This window comes from Lethenteron reissneri, chromosome 46, assembly GCF_015708825.2.
Source record: "Lethenteron reissneri isolate LAM-NWPU_2019-01 chromosome 46, ASM1570882v1, whole genome shotgun sequence".
In the NCBI taxonomy this organism is placed as follows: domain Eukaryota; kingdom Metazoa; phylum Chordata; class Hyperoartia; order Petromyzontiformes; family Petromyzontidae; genus Lethenteron; species Lethenteron reissneri.
Genome location: NC_083824.1, coordinates 8,727,371 through 8,751,654, shown reverse-complemented (window position 1 = coordinate 8,751,654; position 24,284 = coordinate 8,727,371). Strand labels below are relative to the sequence as shown.

Sequence of the window (24,284 nt, the reverse complement as noted above, 5' to 3'; positions counted from 1 at the left end):
AGAGAGTGGGAGGGGCTAGTGAGTGAGTGAGTGGGTGGGGCTAGTGAGTGAGTGGGTGGGGCTAGTGAGTGAGTGGGCAGGGCTAGTGAGAGAGTGGGGGGGGGCTAGTGAGAGAGTGGGTGGGGCTAGTGAGAGAGTGGGTGGGGCTAGTGAGAGAGTGGGTGGGGCTAGTGAGAGAGTGGGAGGGGCTAGTGAGGAGTGGGTGGGCTAGTGAGTGAGTGGGTGGGCTAGTGAGTGAGTGGGTGGGTGGGGCTAGTGAGTGAGTGGGCAGGGCTAGTGAGAGAGTGGGGGGGGGGGGCTAGTGAGAGAGTGGGTGGGGCTAGTGAGAGAGTGGGTGGGGCTAGTGAGAGAGTGGGTGGGGCTAGTGAGTGAGTGGGTGGGGCTAGTGAGAGAGTGGGTGGGGCTAGTGAGAGAGTGGGTGGGGCTAGTGAGAGAGTGGGTGGGGCTAGTGAGTGAGTGGGCGGGGCTAGTGAGAGAGTGGGTGGGGCTAGTGAGTGAGTGGGAGGGGCTAGTGAGAGAGTGGGAGGGGCTAGTGATAGAGTGGGTGGGGCTAGTGAGAGAGTGGGTGGGGCTAGTGAGTGAGTGGGCGGGGCTAGTGAGAGAGTGGGTGGGGCTAGTGAGTGAGTGGGAGGGGCTAGTGAGTGAGTGAGCGGGGCTAGTGAGTGAGTGGGCGGGGCTAGTGAGAGAGTGGGTGGGGCTAGTGAGAGAGTGGGTGGGGCTAGTGAGAGAGTGGGAGGGGCTAGTGAGTGAGTGGGTGGGGGTAGTGAGTGAGTGGGTGGGGCTAGTGAGAGAGTGGGGGGGGGCTAGTGAGAGAGTGGGTGGGGCTAGTGAGGGAGTGGGTGGGGCTAGTGAGTGAGTGGGCGGGGCTGGTGAGAGAGTGGGTGGGGCTAGTGAGTGAGTGGGAGGGGCTAGTGAGAGAGTGGGTGGGGCTAGTGAGTGAGTGGTGGGCTAGTGAGTGAGTGGCGGGCTGGTGAGAGAGTGGGCGGGGCTAGTGAGTGAGTGGGTGGGGCTAGTGAGTGAGTGGGAGGGGCTAGTGAGAGAGTGGGTGGGGCTAGTGAGTGAGTGGGCGGGGCTAGTGAGAGAGTGGGTGGGGCTAGTGAGAGAGTGGGTGGGGCTAGTGAGTGAGTGGGTGGGGCTAGTGAGTGAGTGGGAGGGGCTAGTGAGAGAGTGGGTGGGGGCTAGTGAGTGAGTGGGTGGGGCTAGTGAGTGAGTGGGAGGGGCTAGTGAGAGAGTGGGTGGGGCTAGTGAGTGAGTGGGCGGGGCTAGTGAGAGAGTGGGTGGGGCTAGTGAGAGAGTGGGAGGGGCTAGTGAGAGTGGGTGGGGCTAGTGAGAAAGTGGGCGGGGCTAGTGAGAGAGTGGGAGGGGCTAGTGAGAGAGTGGGCGGGGCTAGTGAGAGAGTGGGTGGGGCTAGTGAGAGAGTGGGAGGGGCTAGTGAGAGAGTGGGAGGGGCTAGTGAGAGGGTGGGAGGGGCTAGTGAGAAAGTGGGAGGGGCTAGTGAGAAAGTGGGAGGGGCTAGTGAGAGAGTGGGTGGGGCTAGTGAGTGGGTGGGGCTAGTGAGAGAGTGGGTGGGGCGAGTGAGTGGGAGGGGCTAGTGAGTGAGTGGGTGGGGCTAGTGAGTGAGTGGGCGAGGCTAGTGAGAGAGTGGGTGGGGCTAGTGAGAGAGTGGGTGGGGCTAGTGAGAGAGTGGGCGGGGCTAGTGAGAGAGTGCGCGGGGCTAGTGAGTGAGTGGGCGGGGCTCACCGCGTGTCCCGGTTGAGCCTCCCAGAACGTTGGCAGCCTTCGTCCAGAATCGGAGCGACAAGCTTCTCGACCGTAGGATGTGCAGTGACCAACCACACTTCACGAGAGACTGGGGGGCCCCTCGCCCCCTGCCCACCGCCCGCCCCCCACTCCGCCCACACCTCCCGGCAGCGTGAAGTTAATTTGTCGGGGCGAGAGAGTCGGTGTTTTCGTGGCGTGCGGCCACGTCTGACCACAGCCGCTGCATGGCCTCCCGCCCCGTGGCCCACAGCCGGCGCAGCCTCTCCCAGCCGGTGCGCGCCGTCGTCAGCAGATAGTCGGCGTTCTCCGGGTGCTGCAGGATGGTGTAGCGAGCGAGCACCAGCGACTGGCAGAACCTGCGGTGGGGGGCGGAGTGGGGGGGGGGGGTCGAATGTAAAGGTGCAGCCCTGCAAGTGCTCTCTTGGCGTCGCTGCTGGCCGCAAGGGGCCTCCGCTACGCAGAGCCCTGGAGGAGCCCTCCTCTAGGGAGGGTGTTTTGACATTAGACCGACATACTTGCATGCTTCATAATCAACGTTTTTGGGTTAGATCGCGTTATTTATAAATGTGTCGTAACCCTCCACCACCCGACACGGCCAATCAGCAAAAAAAGTGTCCCGTTGACAAAAGACAAATAGTTCACTGCTTTAGCCCACCGGTGTGTTGAAGCGTGAAACCACCACATTTACAATTTTTTTGAGTACGACGTTTCGCTGGTAATTGCATCCAACATCATCGGGCAATTCGCCAGAATTAACGCGATCTAACCCAAAAACGTTGATTATTAACAATATTGGTCGCGAAAGCCTACGTGTAAAACATACTTGCATGCTGACCAGACGGACTTAGGAAGAGGTGGGTGTCACCCACACTTTACCACACCACGCGCGACCTGCCGATCGACTAACCCGTGGTGCACTCACACACACCGTAATACTGCTTGCTGGGTGGACAGAGGCGGTAGGGAGGATTTAAGAAACTCACCGCGTTGCTTCTACTGCCACGCAGGCATATCGAACCAACCCAGCGATCATTGGACTGTAATTCAAATGTGCGAACCATTACACCCCTCCCCCCCCCACACTTTAGCAGCATCCCAAACCAGCACCAGTTACTGGCAGAAGCTACAGGCACCAATAGTTTTGTGGGGGGGGGGGGGGGGTCCGATGCAAATTATCAACAAGGAAGCATTGGCCGTGGCATGTAGCTCGCATTCTCAGCCACCGTGTGACAAACACCTTCAAGGATTGTGAAATACCAAACACTGCAGCACTGGGAAAGTGCAGGTAGCCAGCTTTCAGCGACAACAGAAGGCCGTTGAGTGACGCTCCCAATGTCGAGCGGCTGAGTCTCAGCCAATCATCTTGGTCGGTTAAACACCTGGGTCTTTCTCATGACCTCCCACCAGCGAGACTTTAAAGACACTTCACGTGGCCTCGCTGTGCACCTAGCCTGGCATAATTGCACGGTCACGTCACTGTCACTTAGTGGCAAATGGCAGTGTTGATTCATGTACGTGTGTGTAGATGTATGCATGTGTGTGCTTGCGCGTGTCTTACGCGGTGGTTAAGAATGATTCGCGTACTCCACTAGGAACCTGGTGACCCAGGTTCGATTCCCACTCACGGCCAACATCAGTGTCGAATATCTGAACCAGTCCTGGGCCTCACCTAGGTCGATTCAGCATTAAATGAGTACCTGGTACGGCATGTAAATGTCAGCACTTGAGGGGACATAGGGGCCCTTTATGGTGCTGGCCACGTCACCCACTTGTGCGCCATGCCAGCCTTAATAGGGGCTCGCTAACAGAACTTTGCACTTCCGATTAGCACAGGTAGCTACGTACGGTGTGAAAGAAGGTCAACATATACACTATGAGACCTCCTTTACCAGTGGCAAAATATAGTAATAGGTTTTTACCCTTGCAACTGGTACAAAAACAGACACCTTGTATAAAGGTGTCACCTTGTATAAAGGTGTCCGTTTTTGTACCAGTTGAAAGGGTAAAAACATATTACTATATTTGCCACTGGTAAAGGAGATCTTATAGTGTAAATGCTTACCCCGAGCTCTCAATACTCTGATAGTGCGCTGTTTTTGAGTTGTACGCCTTTTGGCGTCATCTGGTCCAACACCAATGGAGACTAGGCTCTAAGAAAAGCTGTCTCGGGTGTGGACCAATCAACTTTAAGGACAGTGCATATCATTATCATCATTAGAGTTGTTTCTTTTTGTTTGCATTTTGACTGCTTGTGTTGTGGTTATTGCAAACATGATGCCTTATATAAAGGTGTCAGTTTTTGTACCAGTTGAAAGGGTAAAAACCTAATACTAAGGTCAACATACATACATACTGCAGCACTGGAAAAGTGCAGGCATCTTAACGCCTGTTTTGTTGCCAGAAAAAAAGGGGAAAACCCTATTATCGTATTTTGGTACTGGCAAAGAAGGTCCCATGATATACATACATGCACACATACTTGCTCCAACAGCCTGTGTAGGCTACGCGGGGGGTCATTGTGTCTGCGTATGTACGTGCACGCGTGCCAAACCTGGACGCCACCAGCCAGTAGACAGCTTCCCTCTCATCCTCCGTCAACGGCCGCACGCTCTCGTAGCCGGCCATTATGTGCCCGCCCACGTCCATGGGCCGCGAGCTCTCGATCATCATGTACATGACGGCCATGGCGATGTCGTACACGCAGTAGCCCTGCATCATGTCGTTGAAGTCCAAGACGCCCGACAGCTTGTACTGGCCCCCAGCGGCATGCTCGCCCGTCTCCGACGACTGGACTGCGGGAGTCGGCCCCGTTTCTTCCACCAGGATGTTGTGGTCGTTGAGGTCTCCGTGAACGATACCTGGAGGCGGGCAGGCAGTATGTGAGTTAGGCCCCATGGTTTAAGACGTGCCCCAGAATTCTTGTTTTTTTTTAAATCTCGCACGAGTCAAAATACCGACTTTTGAAACTGGTCCTCTCTGCCGCCGATGTTTGTTGTACATGGAACATCGCCACATCTGTCTAAACATTTACAGACAGTGGTGTATGTGTGTATGCCTGTTGAACTTCTTTTGCACTGTACGTAGCCAACTGTGCTAACCGGAGGCGTAGGGGGGGAAGGACAACAAACTAAACACAGAAAGCGGTTCTTAAGAAATGAGTTTTCAATCTAGATTTTTAAAGTGCATAGCTCCAGTGGCTTCCTTATATCGGTAGGAAGAGTGTTCCAGACGGCCGCACAAGCGAATCTGAAAGCGTGCGATGCGGTGACCGTCTTTGTCCGATGGCTAGCCAACAGCCTCTGCTGCGAGGATGACCGAAGTTCGCGTGATGGTTTAGGCCCCTTGCTTTTCAGGTCAGAGACACGGAGCCGGCACCGCTGAGAGCCTGGGTACGAATCGGGGTACCAGCCGCCCGCGATTGAACGGCCTTCTCAAGTGTGGCGAGTTGTTGGTGGTCTCAACTTGCTCGCCATCAATGGTTGCACGCAAACAAAAAAACATCAAAGTAAATTGGGTTCTACACTTAAACTCGATTCGAAGCTTTCGTGACTGCAGGAATGATTTTTTGGTTCTTTCGGTAAAGTCACGTGGAAAGAAATTAAATTAAATAATAATAGAATACGGCGTTTCGATTGCAACACGAGCAACCATCATCAGGTACAAATGAATGAGAAAACAAACATAGTAAACTTGGAAATATAATGAAATACAACACAGCGTCGGCCAACTCAAATTTAGCAATCTTTGGAGGAACTTAATCAACCAGGTGGGGTGTTGATTGTTGTGTTGGCCGACTCTCTGTGTTTGATTGCATGATATTTCCAAGTTTACTATGTTTGTTTTCTCATTCATTTGTACCTGATGATGGTTGCATGTGTTGCAATCGAAACATCGTATTCTATTAGTATTTAATTTAATTTCTTTCTACGTGACTTTACCGAAAAAACCAAAGAGGAATTCCACACTCAAATTGGCTAAACCCTAGCTGGGAGAATTCAAATATCAGTTGGACTATCATGCGACGAACATTACTCTCATACGGTAGACTGAGTGGGCAAGTGCTGCCCCATACTACTCTGCGAACCGGGTCACCACTCAGGGCTCTGAGAAGGAGCTCCGTGATATCCACACCTCCGATGAGCATGGTTGGCTACGTACAGTGTGAAAGAAGTTCAACATACGTGACGACCAATCGGGTTTCAAGGTGGCCTGAGGCGAGCGTACATCTGGTGAACTTATGCAGGTTGGGCTGGATCTCCTCGCGGAACTTGGCGATGACCTCCCTGACCAGGCCCTGGTTGGGGTCGCCGTCCAGAGCGAACAGGTAGGCCTCGAGCAGGTGGGTGTTGGACAGGTTCCAGATGAAATCGTCTCTTTGCAGGAAGCGCAGGAACGGGTGCTCAAACTGCGCACACGTTTAAAAGACGAAGACGGCAAAATTAATTGAAACAATTCTAGATTTGAAGCTTTCGTGACTGCAAGGATTGATACTCTTAGTTTTTTCCGGTAAAGTCACGTAGGTAAAAATTTTATTAAAATTAATAAAAATAAAATATAAAAAAATCACGACGTTTCGGAGGCAACACAAGTCTCCGTCATCAGGTGGGACTGGCTGTGACGGTCCCACGCGACTTTACCGAGAGAACCAAGAATATGAATCCCTGCAGTCACGAAAGCTTTAAATCAAAATTTAGTTCTATGATATCGCCTTCCACAGGCTATTCTTTTCTGTGAGAGTTGCGAATAAACATTTCTTCATATGATGACGTGACACCAGTGAACACACGACTGGGATGTAACTTCTTCACGTGGCTCCTGCTAAGATTGTCGCAGTATGGGGGGCGACGATCGCTACGCGTTTCCCACCTCCGATTAGCGCCGTTGGCTACGTACGATGCGAAATAAATTCAACGTACGTACGTGTGTACGTACATTCAAGTAAATTTCGATTTAAAGCTTTCGTGACTGCAGGGATTCATCTTCTTGGTTTCATTCTTCACCTGAAGACGGCTGCTTGCGTTGTAGCCGAAACGTCGTGAGAATTATTTTATTATGTTTTATTTTTATTATTTTATTACTTCCCTTCTACGTGACTTTACCGAAAGAACCAAAAAGATGAAGCCCTGTTCTTCCCATGAGGACGGCTGCTTGCGTGGGGCCCTAAACGTCGTGAGAATTGTATTTTATTATGTTTTCTTTCTATTATCTTATTATTTCCCTTTTACGTGACTTTACCGAAAGAACCAAGAACATTCAAGTGACTTGCGATTTCTTTTTTTTTTGCCTTTTTTACTTTGGTGAATATTCTCACATCACATGTTAAGAGACACGTCGTGACGCGCCCTCAGTGCTCGTGGGCTCGTACCTGCTGCAGGGCTTGGTGGATGCTTGCTGCCAGCTTGCCCACCTGGTAGTACAGGCTGCCGTCCTGCCAGCACCGTAGAGAGTGGCACGCCGGGCAGGTACGTGAGCAGCCGCACGTTGAACTCCTTCTCACCTTCGCCGCAGTCTGAGAATTCACAATAAGCAGTCGCCACCGAGGTCGAGAGGTCAAGAGGTCACCACGGTTAGTGCAATCTCATCGTTGCTTCCTTTCTCTGGATCCTACAGCTGCTCGGAAGCTCAGAATTGACCCTCCGAGGTCTGGCCCAAGTTTCTTATCATTACTGATATCTGGATTGTGATATATTTTTTGCCAAGCAGATGACCGGTCCTTACAATCTCACTCATCACCACCACTACCATCTGGCTTTAGATCTTCTCCGTGGTTGCTGACCGATGGGTGCCACTTCCGGATGGCTGAGGGCGCTTGGACCACTGAGATCCTTTGTTGGAGTTCAGGATTCGGCCGCCCGTGATAAAACCGGGCTCTCAAGCGAAGTGAGTCGATGGTCTCGTCCCGGTCACCGACGACGAAAACCCATTGCATTATATTCGAGTATTCACTTTAGTTGGCTAAATTCTATTCCTGTCAGTTTGACTGTCAGGTGAGAAACATTTCTCTGTGGAGGGTGAGTTCGGAATGAGCTACCGCCCCCCACCCCACCTTCCCCACCTCGTGTGCGGACTCGATGTCACTGGAAGGGATTGCAGAAATAGATCTGCGGACGTCTGCTTCCGTTATCTAGCGCGGGGCGCGTCGCGCCGCTCGGCGAGAGTTTCTGAACGGCCAAAAAAATTGCCGAGAATGCAATCGGAACGAAATGCACACAGGACATCATCGATTATCTGGCGCCTTCGGGGGGCGGGGGGCGCCGGATGATCAAAAACTCCGGATAATCGCTGATCATTATTTAAAAAAATATTTATTTTTCCATATTCTTGCATGACTTTTTTTTTTAGGTGTTGTCTTCTGTTTTTTTTTGTGTTTTTAATTTGTTTACGATATGAAATCGGCATGAATAAACATACAAATAGACAAAGAAGTATCCTACTTTTAAAAGTGACTGTATTTACTGTGCCGTATTTACGACTCCAATCGAGAAGACTCTGCATGGGGTGATGTATATACGTGCACCATTTTCATTGTTTGAGCTGTATGTAGTGTATAATGTATTGTATATATTGAACACTGAAACCAATCGTGGTGCCGATCGCCGGACCTGCTAACAGCCTTTCGAGCGGTTTCGCCGGATCGACCCCAGGACCGGCCCGGATAATGTTCGAAACAGCGGGATAATCGATGACCGACTGTGTGATGAACAAAAAAGTTTGGGGAAAAGACCCAAAGAAAGAAATATCCTAAAAACGCGTGCGCGCACATGAGGATAGCATCCACACGTGGGCCGGGTCGTTGCATCTCACCGATGCGCTGCAGGGACATGAGGTCTCCATGTACGGTGAGTCGCGCCGTCTGCGTGGGGAAGCCCCCGTCCTTCAGGAACATCATCACACGCGTCTGCACCTCCAGCACTTCCTGCGGACATTGAGGGTGGCGAGCCGCCGGATGGTGAAACGTCAGCACGGTTGGCTACGTACGGTGCGAAAGAAGTTCAACATACTCCATAAACATAACAACATACGTACGACACGTACAACGCATTCCAACCCTGTGATAACAGACTCGTCAAGACCGGAAACAAAACAAAATAATAACGCAGACGGTAGGCTGATGTTTAATCATTCCGATTACTGCTACGCGTGTTTACAGGAAAGCCTCAACGAGTCTCAAGACTCCTTTAAACAACAGCAGGGTCCTGTTATAGGCGACGTTTCGGGCAATCAACCTTCACAGCAAATCGGCCAGAGATGTAGAGTCCACCAACGAAGTTATTTTATATGAAACTAAACTGAAGCTAAGGGGCCGGCCATAAATGACGTCACGCGATTTTGGACGATTTTTTACCCCTCTCCCCCCCTCGTCACACGGCGTCACAAAAAGTCAGACCCCCCTTCAAATATGACGTCACAAAGCTCTGCCCCCCCCCCTCCCAAAAAAAAACATGCTTCAAATCGCTTTAAACTATTGTCAATGTAGTGCGTATTTAATGTGGCGCTGCACTCTGATGTTGTAGGAGAAAACATTTATTAAAAAGTCTATTTAATTGAGTAGAACGTGTTGTCTATATTTATTTAAAGTTGCGCATTTTGATGTGACGTCACATTTCTCAACCCCCCCCCCCCCCCCTCAAATGTTTCGATTTGAAGCTTTCGTGACTGCAGGGATTCATCTTCTTGGTTCTTTCGGTAAAGTCACGTAGAAGGTAAATAATAAAATAATAAAAAATAAAACATCATTAAATAATTCTCACGACGTTTCGGCCACAACGCAAGCAGCCGTCTTCAGGTGAGAATTATTTTATTATGTTTTATTTTTATTATTTTATTATTTTCCTTCTACGTGACTTTACCGAAAGAACCAAGAAGATGAATCCCTGCAGTCACGAAAGCTTTAAATCGAAATGTATTAAAAAGTCTATTTAATTAAGTAGAACGTGTTGTCTATATTTATTTAAAGTTGCGAATTTTGATGTGATGTCACATTACTCAAACCCCCCCCCCCCCTCGTCACACATCGTCACAAATGTCTGACCCGCCCCCGCCCCTAGGTGCGTGACGTAATTTATGGACGGCCCCTAAACTCATTGTTGCTTTACCAGGTAAGGCCTCACTTAATCTGTACAGCTCTTTCCGCTGAAGAGACTTGTCAACAAATGATAGCTCAACGCAGTGGAAATGTGTAGCAGCCAAAATACTCTAAAGGTGTTATTCTTTGTTTCTTTCGGTTAAGTCACGTCTAAAGATAAAATAATAAATTAAATAATAGCATATTACGACGTTTCGATTGCAACACAAGCAATCGTCATCAGGCATAAAAGAAATAGCAACAAAAATCCAACTAGAAAACTATAGACAGACATACAAGCAGACAGACATCACAAGGACACACAGAGAGAGGACACATATCGGCACAAAGAGAGAGGTCGTTTCTGTGACGGGGCCTTAAATATAGAGAGGGGGGCGGGGGTGGAGAGAGGGAGGGGGCAGAGAAAAAATTAGCATGTCAATGCTGATTGCTTGTGTTGCAATCGAAACGTCGTAGTATGCTATTATTTAATTTATTATTTTATCTTTAGACGTGACTTAACCGAAAGAACCAAAGAATAATTCATGCAGTCACGAAAGCTCCAAAATTAAGACTCTAAAGGTGTGTTAGAACATGCAAATCTGCAGGGGTCAGGCTAGATCAGGGGTCGGGAACCTTTTTGACTGGGAGAGCCATAAAAGCCAAATATTTCTAAATATATTTCATTGAGAGCCATATAGTATTTTTAACGTATAATAAATTAAATATGTCTTACTTTTAATGCGACTTCTGGTCACGGCATCCGTGACCCGTGAAATTTATCTTCAAAACTAATTTCTGTTTACTTTAAAATGACACAGTATTATTAAGCAATATCACAAGTATTTTTAAATCAGTTCCAAACTGATTTTTTTTAAATTATTTTTTTCAACTCAAAATTGTCTGGGAGCCATATGCCGTCACCGGAAGAGCCATATATGGCTCGCGAGCCATAGGTTCCCGACCACTGGGCTAGAGGGATCGAACCCACGACCTCCCGTACACCAGGCGGGGACGACCACGTGTCCCAAACAATTCAGTTGCGTCCAGCCACGTTGCGCGACCCTTCGCTGTAATCGCGCAGCAGCGAGAGAGAGTCTCCCCCTTGTGGTCCTAAGTCGTTAATTGCTTTCATTGGTTTCATGGCTTTATTTTGGCGATTTCGAAAAGTGTATTGGTTTAATCTTAATTTTGGAGCTTTCGTGACTGCAGGAATTATTCTTTGGTTCTTTCGGTCACGTCTAAAGATTTAATTTGTTATTTTATCTTTAGACGTGACTTAACCTGAAAGAACCAAAGAATGAATATATTGGTTTAGCCATGTTTGTTTGTTGTAGTACACAGTTAGACTGATGGCCTTAATCTAAGTTGTCTTGTGGTTGTTGTTGTTGTTTGACTTGCATCCCACTGGGATTTTTGTACACAGCGTTGGTGTACGGTGGTTTTTTCTGCAATATTTTGCTGTCTTTTCTTGGATTTTCTGTTTGCACTTAGTCACATATTCACTTTAAGATGTTTTTTGTTAATTTTTTTGTTTGTTGCGGTTGCACCCGATTCAAGAGCCGAATGGCTCACAGGGCTATACCTAATAAATGAACTTGAACTTGACAAGCGTACCCCAGCCCCCCTCTCTCTATTTAAGGCCTCGACACAGAGACGTGGTTTCTCTGTATGCCGATGTATGTGTCTCTCTCTATGTATCTCTGTGATATCTGTCTCTGCTTGTGTGTCTGTCTATATGTCTCTGGTTCTGTGTTTTATTTATCTCTCTCTCTCTCTCTCAAATTTAGCATTCTCAGGAAGAACGTAATCAACCAGGTAGGGTGTTGACTGTTATGTTATCCGACTCTCTGTTGTATTACATTTCTAAGTATACTAGATTTCGATTTAAAGCTTTCGTGATTGCAGGGATTCATCTTCTTGGTTCTTTTGGTAAAGTCACGTAGAAGGGAAGTAATAAAATAATAAAAATAAAACATAATAAAATAATATATTACGTTTTATTTTTATTATTTTATTACTTCCCTTCTACGTGACTTTACCGAAAGAACCAAGAAGATATACTAGATTTGTGTTTCTATTTCATTTATACCTGATGATGATTGCTTGTGTTGCAATCGAAACGTCGTATGCTAGTATTTAATTATTATTTTCTCTTTATACGTGACTTTACCGAAAACCAAAGAGTAAGCGTACCCGGGTTGTTTCTGGGTCCACTACACAACAACAGTACAGGCAGTCCTGTAATTACGACGGAGATGCGTTACGACGACCTCATCGTAAGTCGAAAATATCGTAAGTCGAAGATGGCCTAACCTACCCAGGAGTCTTAAAGAATGGTGATAATTTAGCAAAACAGAGCAAATTACAGTACTGTACTGTATCAACTATATACTGTATGTGTTTATTAATTACAATACTGTATTGCACAGTAAAATGTAAAGTAACAAAAAAACAAGGTAAATTCTTAGCCTACCTGTATGAACTGCAATTTCATAGAAAGTTTTTTCAGGATACAATCCTATCTGCTATAAAAAAAAACTTTTTACATGCATTGAACGTATCGTAGTAACCCTAAAATGAAATCGCTAAAGCTACTACGTATCATACATGCATTGAACGTATCGTAACGTATCATATTGTACTGCGCTCACCAAGATCGTACCTCGTGCGCTGCTGCGTTTGCCTGCCGCGCGAAATGTTAAATATTTGACAATGTTGTCATATCGCTATCGCCATCGTAAGATCAAAATATCGTAAGTCGGGGACTACCTGTAGACCGCCGTGTCAGGCAACACTGCAACATTGTCAGAGAATCTGACCTTGAAATCTAGATTCATAACAGCGTCTTCTTTACCATGGCGCTTTCACCGCAGTTATGAAATTGTGCGTATGATGATGATGATTTGAAATTAAGAATTGGGTTTATTGTAAGTGGCGGCTGTATTTTTGATGACGGAATAATTGATAAGAAGGGCTTGGGATAAGCCTGGTCGTCGTTGGGGAGGGGGGTGCCGGGAGGGCGTGACCCAGACACGCCCCCTTCTGGTTGGTTATTATTCAACGCGCCCATACCCGTGATTACCTCTCCTGGCCAACAGGTGGCAGGCACCCTGTCATTACAATTGTATATTTATGTTGAACTTCTTTCGCGCCATACATAGCCAACTGCGCTGCTAATCAGAGGCGCGTGGGCGGGAGGGTGGTGGTGGTTGTGGTGGAGAGCGACCCCCCCACCACCTCCGCCCCACCTGATTGCGGCTCTCCCTCGTGTTGGTGACCTTGAGGACCCACTCGGCGCCGTCGATCGTAGCGACGCGGAAGTTCTGGTCGTCGTAGCTGTCCAGGGGCGCCAGGCGCTCCACGCCGAGGCCGTAGAGGCGCACGATCAGCTCCGTCGCCTGCGCCTCGTCCAGCCTCGGCTTGGTGAGCTCCGCCGTGGAGCTCATGGCGTTCGACTGCCCCTTTTGCCCACGATGCTGCAGCAGGAGGAGACAGGGTAGCAGCAGGAGGGGGCAAGGGCAGTAGCAGCAGCAGCAGGGGACAGATTTCAGCACGGACCGCTCGAGACCACAACTTCCATGCATTCTAGATTTGAAGCTTTCGTGACTGCAAGGATTCCTACTCTTAGTTCTTTCGGTAAAGTCACGTAGGTAAAAAATGAAATTAGAATTAATAAAAATAATAAAATCACGACGTTTCGGAGGCAACACAAGTCTCCGTCATCAGGTGGGACCGTCACAGCCAGATTTGCTGCATCAAGTGAGGCAGCATCAAGTGATGCAGCAAATCTGGCTGTGACGGTCCCACCTGATGACGGAGACTTGTGTTGCCTCCGAAACGTCGTGATTTAATATTTTATTTTATTTCCATTATTACTTTTATTAACTTTTAATTGAATTTTTTACCTACGTGACTTTACCGAAAAAACCTAAGAGTATGAAGCTGAATTGTGTGGAGTCGTGTCGTGTTATTTCATGGCTGCAGCCGAGGCTTGCTTGGGCCACGATCCCTGGCTCTGTTTTTTTTACGATCAGTGGAAACAAGAAGATGCTCGGTGTAGTCGGCACTTTGCTTCGTTCATCATTTCGTAATTTTTTTTTAAACTTTGCTTTATGTAAACCCCCACCTCTCGCTCACTCTCTCGCTCTCTCTCGTTCTGCACGCAGCCCTTGCTCTCTGCACGTTAACAAACAACGGCAGCCAGGGGTCCGTCAGCGGAGGAGCGAACAATGTAGACTCAACAACGATCACAACGCATTCTGCTGCACCCACCACAAGCATCGTTCATCCTTTACCTGTCGAGATGGGTTTGTGTGTGCGTGTGTCTGTTTGTTGTTCACGATACAATGTTCCGAGAAAGAGAGAGACAGCGAGAGAGAGAGAGAGAGCGGTCCCGACAAAGGAAACTAAAAGATAGAATTCAGAGCCTCGACGATGCAAAGTGAAAGTTGTCCGGAAAGGCGCTGGCTGCCTTTGCCTGGGCGGAGGAGGTCAAAGGTCGGAGAGTTGCTCGGTGGGTGGGGGCAGTGCCGGGCTAAGCTAGCGCGGGGCCTGGAGCACATGTTGTTATAAAGGGGCTATGAATATTTAAAAAAAAACACAAATATTAAAACACAATTTTTTTTTACTTGCATAGTAAAGTAATTGTATTTTTTCATTTGCCATACGCCCAGATAATACGACAAATCGCTCACCTTAAACACGCAGTCGTTCATAAAAGTTGAAGGCGGTATAGTACTATAGTAATAGAGCAAGTGCAGAATCACTGAACCGGAATTGAAAGCTTCAAAGCATTTAGCGCGGGGCCCTTGAAAGTGCGGGGCCCGTAGCTTCATATGTAGCTACTTCATATGTAGCTACTACTACTACATATGTAGTAGCTACTACTACTACTACATATGTAGTAGCTACTACTACTGCTACATATGTAGTAGCCACTACTGCTACATATGTAGTAGCTACTGCTGCTACATATGTAGTAGCCACTACTGCTACATATGTAGTAGCCACTACTACTACTACATATGTAGTAGCTACTACTGCTACAAATGTAGTAGCTACTACTACTACATATGTAGCTAATTTTTGCTACGAGGATAATTCGGCACTGTGGGTGGGGGTTGAATTCCGGATGAATGATTCGCGGTTGGGAATTGCGTCCGGTGTGGATTAAAAGGATGTTTACAAAACATTCACATCGCTGTCAACCCCTTATCAGTGATCACAACGTTCATCTTTCAAAGTCTCATCGCAAGGAAGAAACACAAATAGACAATCACCACTAGCACACTCACCACTAGTACACTCACCACTAGTACACTCACTAGTACACTCACCACTAGTACACTCACCACTAGTACACTCACCACCACTACACTCACCACTAGTACACTCACCACCACTACACTCACCACTAGCACACTCACCACTAGTACACTCACCACTAGTACACTCACCACTAGTACACTCACCACCACTACACTCATCACTAGTACACTCACCACCACTACACTCACCACTAGCACACTCACCACTAGTACACTCACCACAACTACACGCACCACTAGTACACTCACCACTAGTACACTCACCACTACACTCACCACTAGTACACTCACCACTACACTCACCACCACTACACTCACCACTAGTACACTCACCATTAGTACACTCACCACAACTACACTCACCATTAGTACACTCACCACCACTACACTCACCACTAGTACACTCACCATTAGTACACTCACCACTAGTACACTCACCATTAGTACACTCACCACTAGTACACTCACCACCACTACACTCACCATTAGTACACTCACCACTAGTACACTCACCATTAGTACACTCACCACTAGTACACTCACCACCACTACACTCACAACTACACTCACCATTAGTACACTCACCACTAGCACACTCACCACTAGTACACTCGCCACTAGTACACTCACCACTATACTCACCACTAGCACACTCACCACTAGTACACTCACCACTAGTACACTCACCACCACTACACTCACCACTAGTACACTCATCACTACACTCACCACTAGTACACTCACCACTAGTACACTCACCACTAGTACACTCACCACCACTACACACACCACTAGTACACTCACCACCACTACACTCACCACTAGCACACTCATCACTACACTCACCACTAGCACACTCACCACTAGTACACTCACCACTAGTACACTCACCACTAGCACACTCACCACTAGTACACTCACCACCACTACACTCACCACTAGTACACTCACCACTAGTACACTCACCACTATACTCACCACTAGCACACTCACCACTAGTACACTCACCACTAGTACACTCACTACCACTACACTCACCACTAGTACACTCATCACTACACTCACCACTAGTACACTCACCACTAGTACACTCACCACTACACTCACCACTAGTACACTCACCACTAGTACACTCACCACTAGTACACTCACCACCACTACACACACCACTAGTACACTCACCACCACTACACTCACCACTAGCACACTCATCACTACACTCACCACTAGCACACTCACCACTAGTACACTCACCACTAGTACACTCACCACTAGTACACTCACCACCACTACACTCACCACTAGTACACTCACCACTAGTACATTCACCACAACTACACTCACCACTAGTACACTCACCACTAGTACACTCACCACTACACTCACCACCACTACACTCACCACTAGTACACTCACCATTAGTACACTCACCACCACTGCACTCACCATTAGTACACTCACCACCACTACACTCACCACTACACTCACCATTAGTACACTCACTACTAGCACACTCACCACTAGTACACTCACCACCACTACACTCACCACTAGTACACTCACCACTAGTACACTCACCACTAGTACACTCACCACTACACTCACCACTAGCACACTCACCACTAGTACACTCACCATTAGTACACTCACCACCACTACACTCACCACTACTACACTCACCACTACACTCACCACCACTAGTACACTCACCACTACACTCACCACTGGTACACTCACCACTACACTCACCACTACACTGGTCGGCAGGGGCTCTACGAGAGCGGTGGGGTGGACGCCTGCCCCCACACGCTCACCACGCCATAGCTGTCAACCCCTTATCAGTGCCCTACCTTATTGCAGACCAATTCAGACTTTATTGGTCACCCCGTGCCCCCTTATACATCTCAACGTTCATCCTACAAATATAAAAAAACATTGCCCGTATTGAAACAGCTGTATGCCATGTGGACCTGAAAACTCAATTTCCGTTTACAAGAATACGGGTAAACCGTTTGGGTTGACACAGTATGCATTTAGAAAGACGCGTTTAGATTATTTAGATTCTTTGGTTGCTATAAATTTGCACCAAAAGTGCCCAACGGTGCCGAGATGTTAACCGCCTCGCCTGGTATACAGGAGGTCGTGGGTTCGATCCCAACCTTGACGCCTGCTGTATATTTAGAATTCGCATGTTCTTCCCGTGGTCGCGAGCATTTTTCTCCGGGTCCTCCGATCTTGCCCTCCACATTTAGAATCAACACGCGTTAAGAGTATTTGGCTGCAATACATTTTCCACGTGATAAGCCACTTCGTTGAGCTATCATTTGTGGCCAGGTTGCTTCTGAAAAAGGAGATAATAGGTCAGTGGGGCCTTACCTGCGAAAATAAAATAGTTTAATTTTACTCTTAGGTTTTTTTCGATAAAGTCACGTAGTTAAAAAATAATAATAAATAATAAAACTAATGGAAATAATAATAGAAATAAAATAATAAATCACGAAGTTTTGGAGGCAACACAAGTCTTCCATCATCAGGTGGGACCGTCACAGCTAAAATGTACAGCAGTCACGAAAGCTTCAAATCTAGAATTTAGTTTTACTCTTTGGTTCTTTCGGTAAAGTCACGTATAAAGAAAATATAAATTAAATAATAGCATACGACTTTTCGATTGCAACACAAGCAATCATCATCAGGTACAAATGAAAGAGAAAACAAAGCTAGTAAACTTAGAAATACAATGCCATACAACACAGAAAGTCAGCTAACACAACAGTCAACACCCTACCTGGTTGATTAGTTTAGTTTTATTTGTATATATTTTTGGTCAGTGATTTGTTTGTGTATTGCTTCTTGTTGTAACCTTCTCACCCCCCACCCCTACAGGAGATGTGTGGCAAAAAGAGCTTCATAGCTCATCGGATTCCTCCGGTATAAATATTCTGATTCCGATATTCGTCGTGTCGCCTGCGCGCACGCGCGTGGGCAAGCCGATTCGTTCTCGAAGCCAATCCCTCGAACCAACAGCGCGGGTCGCGACAACGCCGCTGCGCGATCGATCACCGGAGCATAAGTCGAGGCCCCAACGGCAGAGAGTTTGGAGGCAGAGGTCGCAACCGGGTACCCGATACCCGTACCCTACCCGGGTACCCGGCCGGGCACGGGTACCCGTTTGCGACCCTGGTGCGGCCGGGTACGGGTACGGAATCAAAACCCGTTTGCGACCTCTGGTTGGAGGGCCCCCCAAAAACAAACAGCCGTGATGTGCAATCAGGAGCTCCGTGCGGTGCACGTACACAATTGGCGTTGTACAGCTGTGTGCACTGTGTATTTATGAGTTGATAACTCACGTTTGGAGACGCTTATGTAAAGCCGGGCATCTATTAGAGGGAGATGACCTCAGCTTACACACATTCTCAGCGTTTTATTTGCAAAGGTTGTTTTTTTTTATATGTGCCACTGCCAATTCTGCAAATACACAGGTGACATTTAATGAGAGCCAGAGCAGGTGACTGGGCGACTCGGAGATCACGGACAACTGAGCCGCCACTGCTGAGACCTGGGTTTGATACTCTTAGTTCTTTCGGTAAAATCACGTAGGTAAAAAATGAAATTAAAATTAATAAAAAATAAAATAAAAATCACGACGTTTCGGAGGCAACACAAGTCTCCGTCATCAGTTGGGACCGTCACAGCCAGATTTGCTGCATCATTTGACTTCATTTGACTCCAGGTTTTGACCGCCCATGATTCAAGACTACGGGTGCCGCGGTACCGAGATGTTAACTACCTCGCCCGGTATGCAAGAAGTCGTATGTTGAATCCTGACGCCTGTATATTTGAAGTTTTCATGTTCTTTCCGTGGTCGCGGGGCCTTTTCTCCGGATGCTCCGGTTTTTTCCCTCCACGTTTAGCAACGTGCATTTCGAGGATTTGGCTGCTATATATTTCCACACGATATAAGCCACTTCAACTGGGCTATCGTTTGTGGCCAGGTCGCTTCTGAAAAAGAGCTAGATAACTCAGTGGGGCCTTACCTGGTTAAATACAAAAATAGATTATAGTTTTTTTTTGTCATGTACATTATTTAGGGTCTCTCACGTTTCCTTTTAAGGCCACAGCGTTCGTTATCCACGAATGTATTGCGTTCGTGTTTCTTTATTTGTCTTCGTGCAGCAGTGCCAACGCAGCAACAGCAGCAGCAGCATCGCCAAGATAATTTGTCAAGATCCTTGAAAACGCAAATGAATGTCAATTACCACTGCGTCTGGCCTTCGTATGCTCACGAAAGGGGGCCACTTGAACGGGTGTAATCCGACGCAGGCGTCCCAGCTCTCCTCAAGTGAGGGGTTGATAATTTTGACCACTTCTCGATTTCTATTATAATTATTTTATAATTGAAAAAAATAATTTGTATCGACAGAACAGCTCCACTCCAGGCTGCATGAAATTTTCAAATAGAATGAGCGGAGAGCCACGCGAGGATATTCTGCTCTCGCCAAGGTTATTCCCAGCGACGTGAGAAAATATTTCTCCAAATTAGGATTGGAGCAAATGTAATCACGACTTGGACGCACTTGTCTTGAGATGGTTTCTTTATTAAGGAGCCACATGCCCACACTCGGGACAGGCGGAGACCCCCACTGCAACAGCCCCGAGTCTCCCGCGCATCTCCCTTTTATATACGGTCCGAGGCCACGCCCCCATTCCCGAACTTTCTCTCTGGTTCTAGATCGCTCGCTCTACCAGCTGACTCCACCATCCTCTTCCATCACCTGGCCATGCTCCTATTCTCGATCATTCCCGTAGCCACCAGTCCATTCGTACTGCAGGCTGACTCCCCTGTCATTACCTCCCGTGGCCACCAGTCCACTCGCACCATAGGCTGACTCCCCTGTCATTACCTCCCGTGGCCACTAGTCCACTCACACCGTAGGCTGACTCCCCTGTCATTACCTCCCGTGGCCACTAGTCCACTCACACCGTAGGCTGACTCCCCTGTCATTACCTCCCGTGGCCACTAGTCCACTAGCACCGCAGGCTGACTCCCCTGTCATTACCTCCCGTGGCCACTAGTCCACTCACACCGTAGGCTGACTCCCCTGTCATTACCTCCCGTGGCCACTAGTCCACTAGCACCGCAGGCTGACTCCCCTGTCATTACCTCCCGTGGCCACTAGTCCACTCACACCGCAGGTTGACTCCCCTGTCATTACCTCCCGTGGCCACTAGTCCACTCACACTGCAGGCTGACTCTCCTGTCATTACCTCCCGTGGCCACTAGTCCACTCGCACTGCAGGCTGACTCCCCTGTCATTACCTCCCGTGGCCACTAGTCCCCTCGCACTGCAGGCTGACTCTCCTGTCATTACCTCCCGTGGCCACTAGTCCCCTCGCACTGCAGGCTGACTCTACTGTCATTAAACAAATAAAGGCATAAAATATGAAGGGGGAAGGAACGATTTGCCCGTTTTAGAGTGGTTGTTTTACACCCCCAGTCGTCGTGGCAACCGCGCGATTGAGACGAACGGCAGGAAATTATTTAAGAAGTTAACGACGCGGGGGCTGTCAGGTTGGGCTCAAGATACAAAAACACATTCGCGAGCAACACAAAAGTTGTTGCACAACAAGTTCGCTCAAATTAAGGAAATCGTCGTCGGAGGGACCCAATGGGAAGAAAAAAGACAAAGATCCCCCGTATAGCCTTTACAGAGTGTTGGGGCAAGTGCTGTTATCGAGTAGCCACTTATAAAGGCGAGAACTGCACACGAGGGGGTGGGTGGCCAACACCACGCCCGACCGCCTTCGTCTCCCTAGTGGCGATGTTTACACACCGCACCAGGTACTCATTTGAGGCTGAGTCGACCTAGGGGAGGCCCAGGACCGGTTCAGATAATCGTCACCGGTGTTGGCCGTGAGCGGGAATCAAACTCGGGTCGCCGGGTTCGTAGCGCAGCGTAGCGCTAATCGGGGCGGGAGGAAGCTCTTCATCCAGCAGTGGATTGACACCCGGATATAAACTATGATCATACGAGATGGGAAATGCAAAGTTTTACTCGCTGGCTGGCTGCCTGGGGAGCGGGGAGCGACGGACGGTCATGTCCAATGAATGTTCAGGATGATAACTTTGTCTTCTTGGTTCTTTCGGTAAAGTCACGTAGAAGGGAAGTTATAAAATAATAAAAATAAAACATAATAATATTATTATGTTTTATTTTTATTATTTTATTAAAATAATAAAAATAAAACATAATAATATTATATTATTATAATTTTTATTATGTTTTATTTTTATTATTTTATTACTTCCCTTCTACGTGACTTTACCGAAAGAACCAAAAAGATGAATCCCTGCAGTCACGAAAGCTTTAAATCGAAATGATAACTTTGCTTTAAGAAACGTGATTCTTGAATAATGAACGGCACCTTTGTGGACACAGAGCTGAATTAATCGGCTGCCAGAGTAAGCGGCGGGTCATCCACTGCTTTTCTGCCAGCGCCGATGCTGCAGCCCATTGCATCGACTCAACGGTGGCCGCGTCGCGCGGCGCTCTCAGGTGCGCTTCCGTGGCCGTCTGGAACGTTCTTCCTGCCCGATATTAGCAGGTGTTCATATTCTTAGGTTTTCTCGGTAAAGTCACGTAGGTAAATTTTTTTTTTAATTAATAAACGTAAAATAAAAGAAATAAAAGAAATATAATTTAAAAAATATTTTACATTTTTTTTTACCTAAGTGACTTTACCGAAAAAAACCTAAGAATATGAATCCTTGCAGTCACGAAAGCTTCAAATCTAGAATAAGCAGGTGCGTAACTAGCGCTGGGGGGGCAGGGGGTGCCTTGCCCCCTCCCCCTTCCCCGCCCCCCTCTCCCCCTCCCCTCGGTGGCTACGAGATGGGGGCCCCCCTTGACAACCAACATGTGATATGTTTTCAACAACAGTGTCAAATTTCGATTTAAAGCTTTCGTGACTGCAGGGATTCATCTTCTTGGTTCTTTCAGTAAAGTCACGTAGAAGGGAAGTAATAAAATAATACAAATAAAACATAATAAAATAATTCTCACGACGTTTCGGCCACAATTCAAGCAGCCGTCCTCAGGTGAAAACCAGGTCCGTCGAGGCGACAGAGTCTGAATGAAACAGCACACGAGCTTGGAGCATATATATAAGCTGGGCGCCTTGACAAAGAAAGAACGCAGACGCATGTAATGATGTTGTTAGGTGAGAGGAGCCGCGATGTGGAATCGCGCCTTGGTGCCACCGTGCGAGACAAATTGAATATCGAGGCCCCAGCTGACAGATGATGTCCGCACCCTCTGAGCTGATGTAGTCACTTCGCCACTGGAGCTATGCACTTTGAAAATCTCGATTGAAAACTCATTGGTTGTTCTTCCACCGCACCTCCCATTGGCGCGGTTGGCCACGTACGGCGCGAAAGAAGTTCAACTCGCGACGGACATGGCACCGCTACAAAGACATCGCTACAGAAAGAAGAAAACAAGCACTCAAAGCCACGCGGAGACTGAAGGAGGGATCCCTTTGAAGATCACGTCCGCGTGCTGTGGGCGTTCGAAGGCTCAATATCCCACACGGACGGGCGGATGGACCGACACGAGACGTTTCCATCTTCCCCCCCCCCCCCCCAACCTTTGAGCTCAAACAATGATGCTCAATTGGATGAAACGCGCGTGTTGGTGCCTTTCATGTAGAAGCCACACGCAGTCGCCGGTCACCAAGGGTGCTTCCCCACACACCCCCCCCACCCCCCCACACACACCCCCACACACCCCCCCACACACACACCCCCCCACACACCCCCCACTATAAGAGGCAACGGGAGGGCGATCATTGCCACGCGTTTGCCAGGAAGAGTCGGACGCGTGGATCGAAGGCAGCGAGCCGAGCGGTCAAAACAAACACAAAAAAACCCGGAAAAAAGCGACGCGCTCGTCGACTCGACGACGTTCGCCGTCGTCGTCGTTCCGTTTGTCCGACGTTTCGAGAGGCGCGCCTCGCTGCAGCGCGGGACGCGCGGCGGTCAGAGGCACCGGAGCGAGCGAGCGAGACGGCCCCGCGGTGAAAACTTTGGACGTCGCGAGAAGTCGACGGAGACGCGCTGTCAGCACCGCGTCCGTTACGCGCTTAACACATTTGATAATTATTATAATTATTATTATTGTTGAATTTTTTTTGTTTTACCAACGGCAATTATTATCATTGTTTTTTTTTATAAATTTACCACCGGCAATTATTAATATAATTGTTTTTACAAAAAAAATTACAAACGGAAATTATTATTGTTGCTTTTAATTTGCGAACCTACGGCAATTTTTCTTTATTTTTTTTTCTTACAACCGACAATCAACGTCGACCGCGATGCACGCGAGGACGGCCCCCACGTCCAGCATGGTGGTGACTCCCAACAGCATCCCACAGTTCTTCATCCCGCACGCAGCGAGCCCAGCAGCAGCAGCGAGCCCAGCAGCAACCGAGCAGCGGTCCGAGAATCCGCGCGAACACCCCAACCCCGACCGCACCAGAAGAGCCATCGCCCTCTCCTCCACCTCCTCCTCCACCCACGACCTCCAGGGCACCCGTCTCACCGACGTCACAGAGGGCACGTCCCCGCTCCCGCACCTGCCCCGCATCACCACTCCCTACGGCTTCCAGACACTGGCGCACAGCCCCAACACGCGGCGCAAGGAGTCGTTGTTTTTCGAGCCGGGCGGCGGTGGTGGCGGTGGCTCTCCCGGTGCAGCGGACGCAGTCCTCCTCCTGCAGTCCATGACGCTGTTGCGTGCCGGTGGCTCCCGCGTGCGCAGCCGGTCCACGAGCCCTCGCCCGTCCGCCTCGAGACGCGCTCCCGGTACGGGCCGGGCAGCAGCAGCAGCCGCAGCAGCCGGTGACGACGACGATTGCGGTCACCTCCGAGAGGAGCCGGCGTCGTTGCTGAGCGTGCGCGCGATGTCGTGCGAGGTGCTGCACGCCGACACCGCCTCTGCCGGTGGCGCCGGCTCCGTGCCACTAATCACCGTGTCCCGGCCAGACGGAGGCCCCCAAGTGGCGGGGTCCGGGGCTAAGAAAGGCGCTGGGAAGATCCACCTACGGGGAATTATCCGCAGGCACATCCC

At 48.6% G+C, this 24,284-nt stretch overlaps 1 protein-coding gene across 1 annotated transcript; it reads right to left on the bottom strand.

Moving 5' to 3' along the window:
* Window positions 1–1,235: 1,235 nt before the first annotated feature.
* LOC133354115 (hydroxylysine kinase-like) lies at window positions 1,236–24,077 on the bottom strand. The gene is given in 8 exon segments (XM_061570701.1): window positions 1,236–2,117; window positions 4,313–4,619; window positions 5,986–6,166; window positions 7,127–7,189; window positions 7,191–7,270; window positions 8,566–8,677; window positions 13,078–13,305; window positions 23,691–24,077. Coding segments are annotated over 8 exon segments (1,281 nt in total). The 5' UTR covers window positions 23,802–24,077; the 3' UTR covers window positions 1,236–1,918.
* Between the last annotated feature and the right edge of the window lie 207 nt (window positions 24,078–24,284).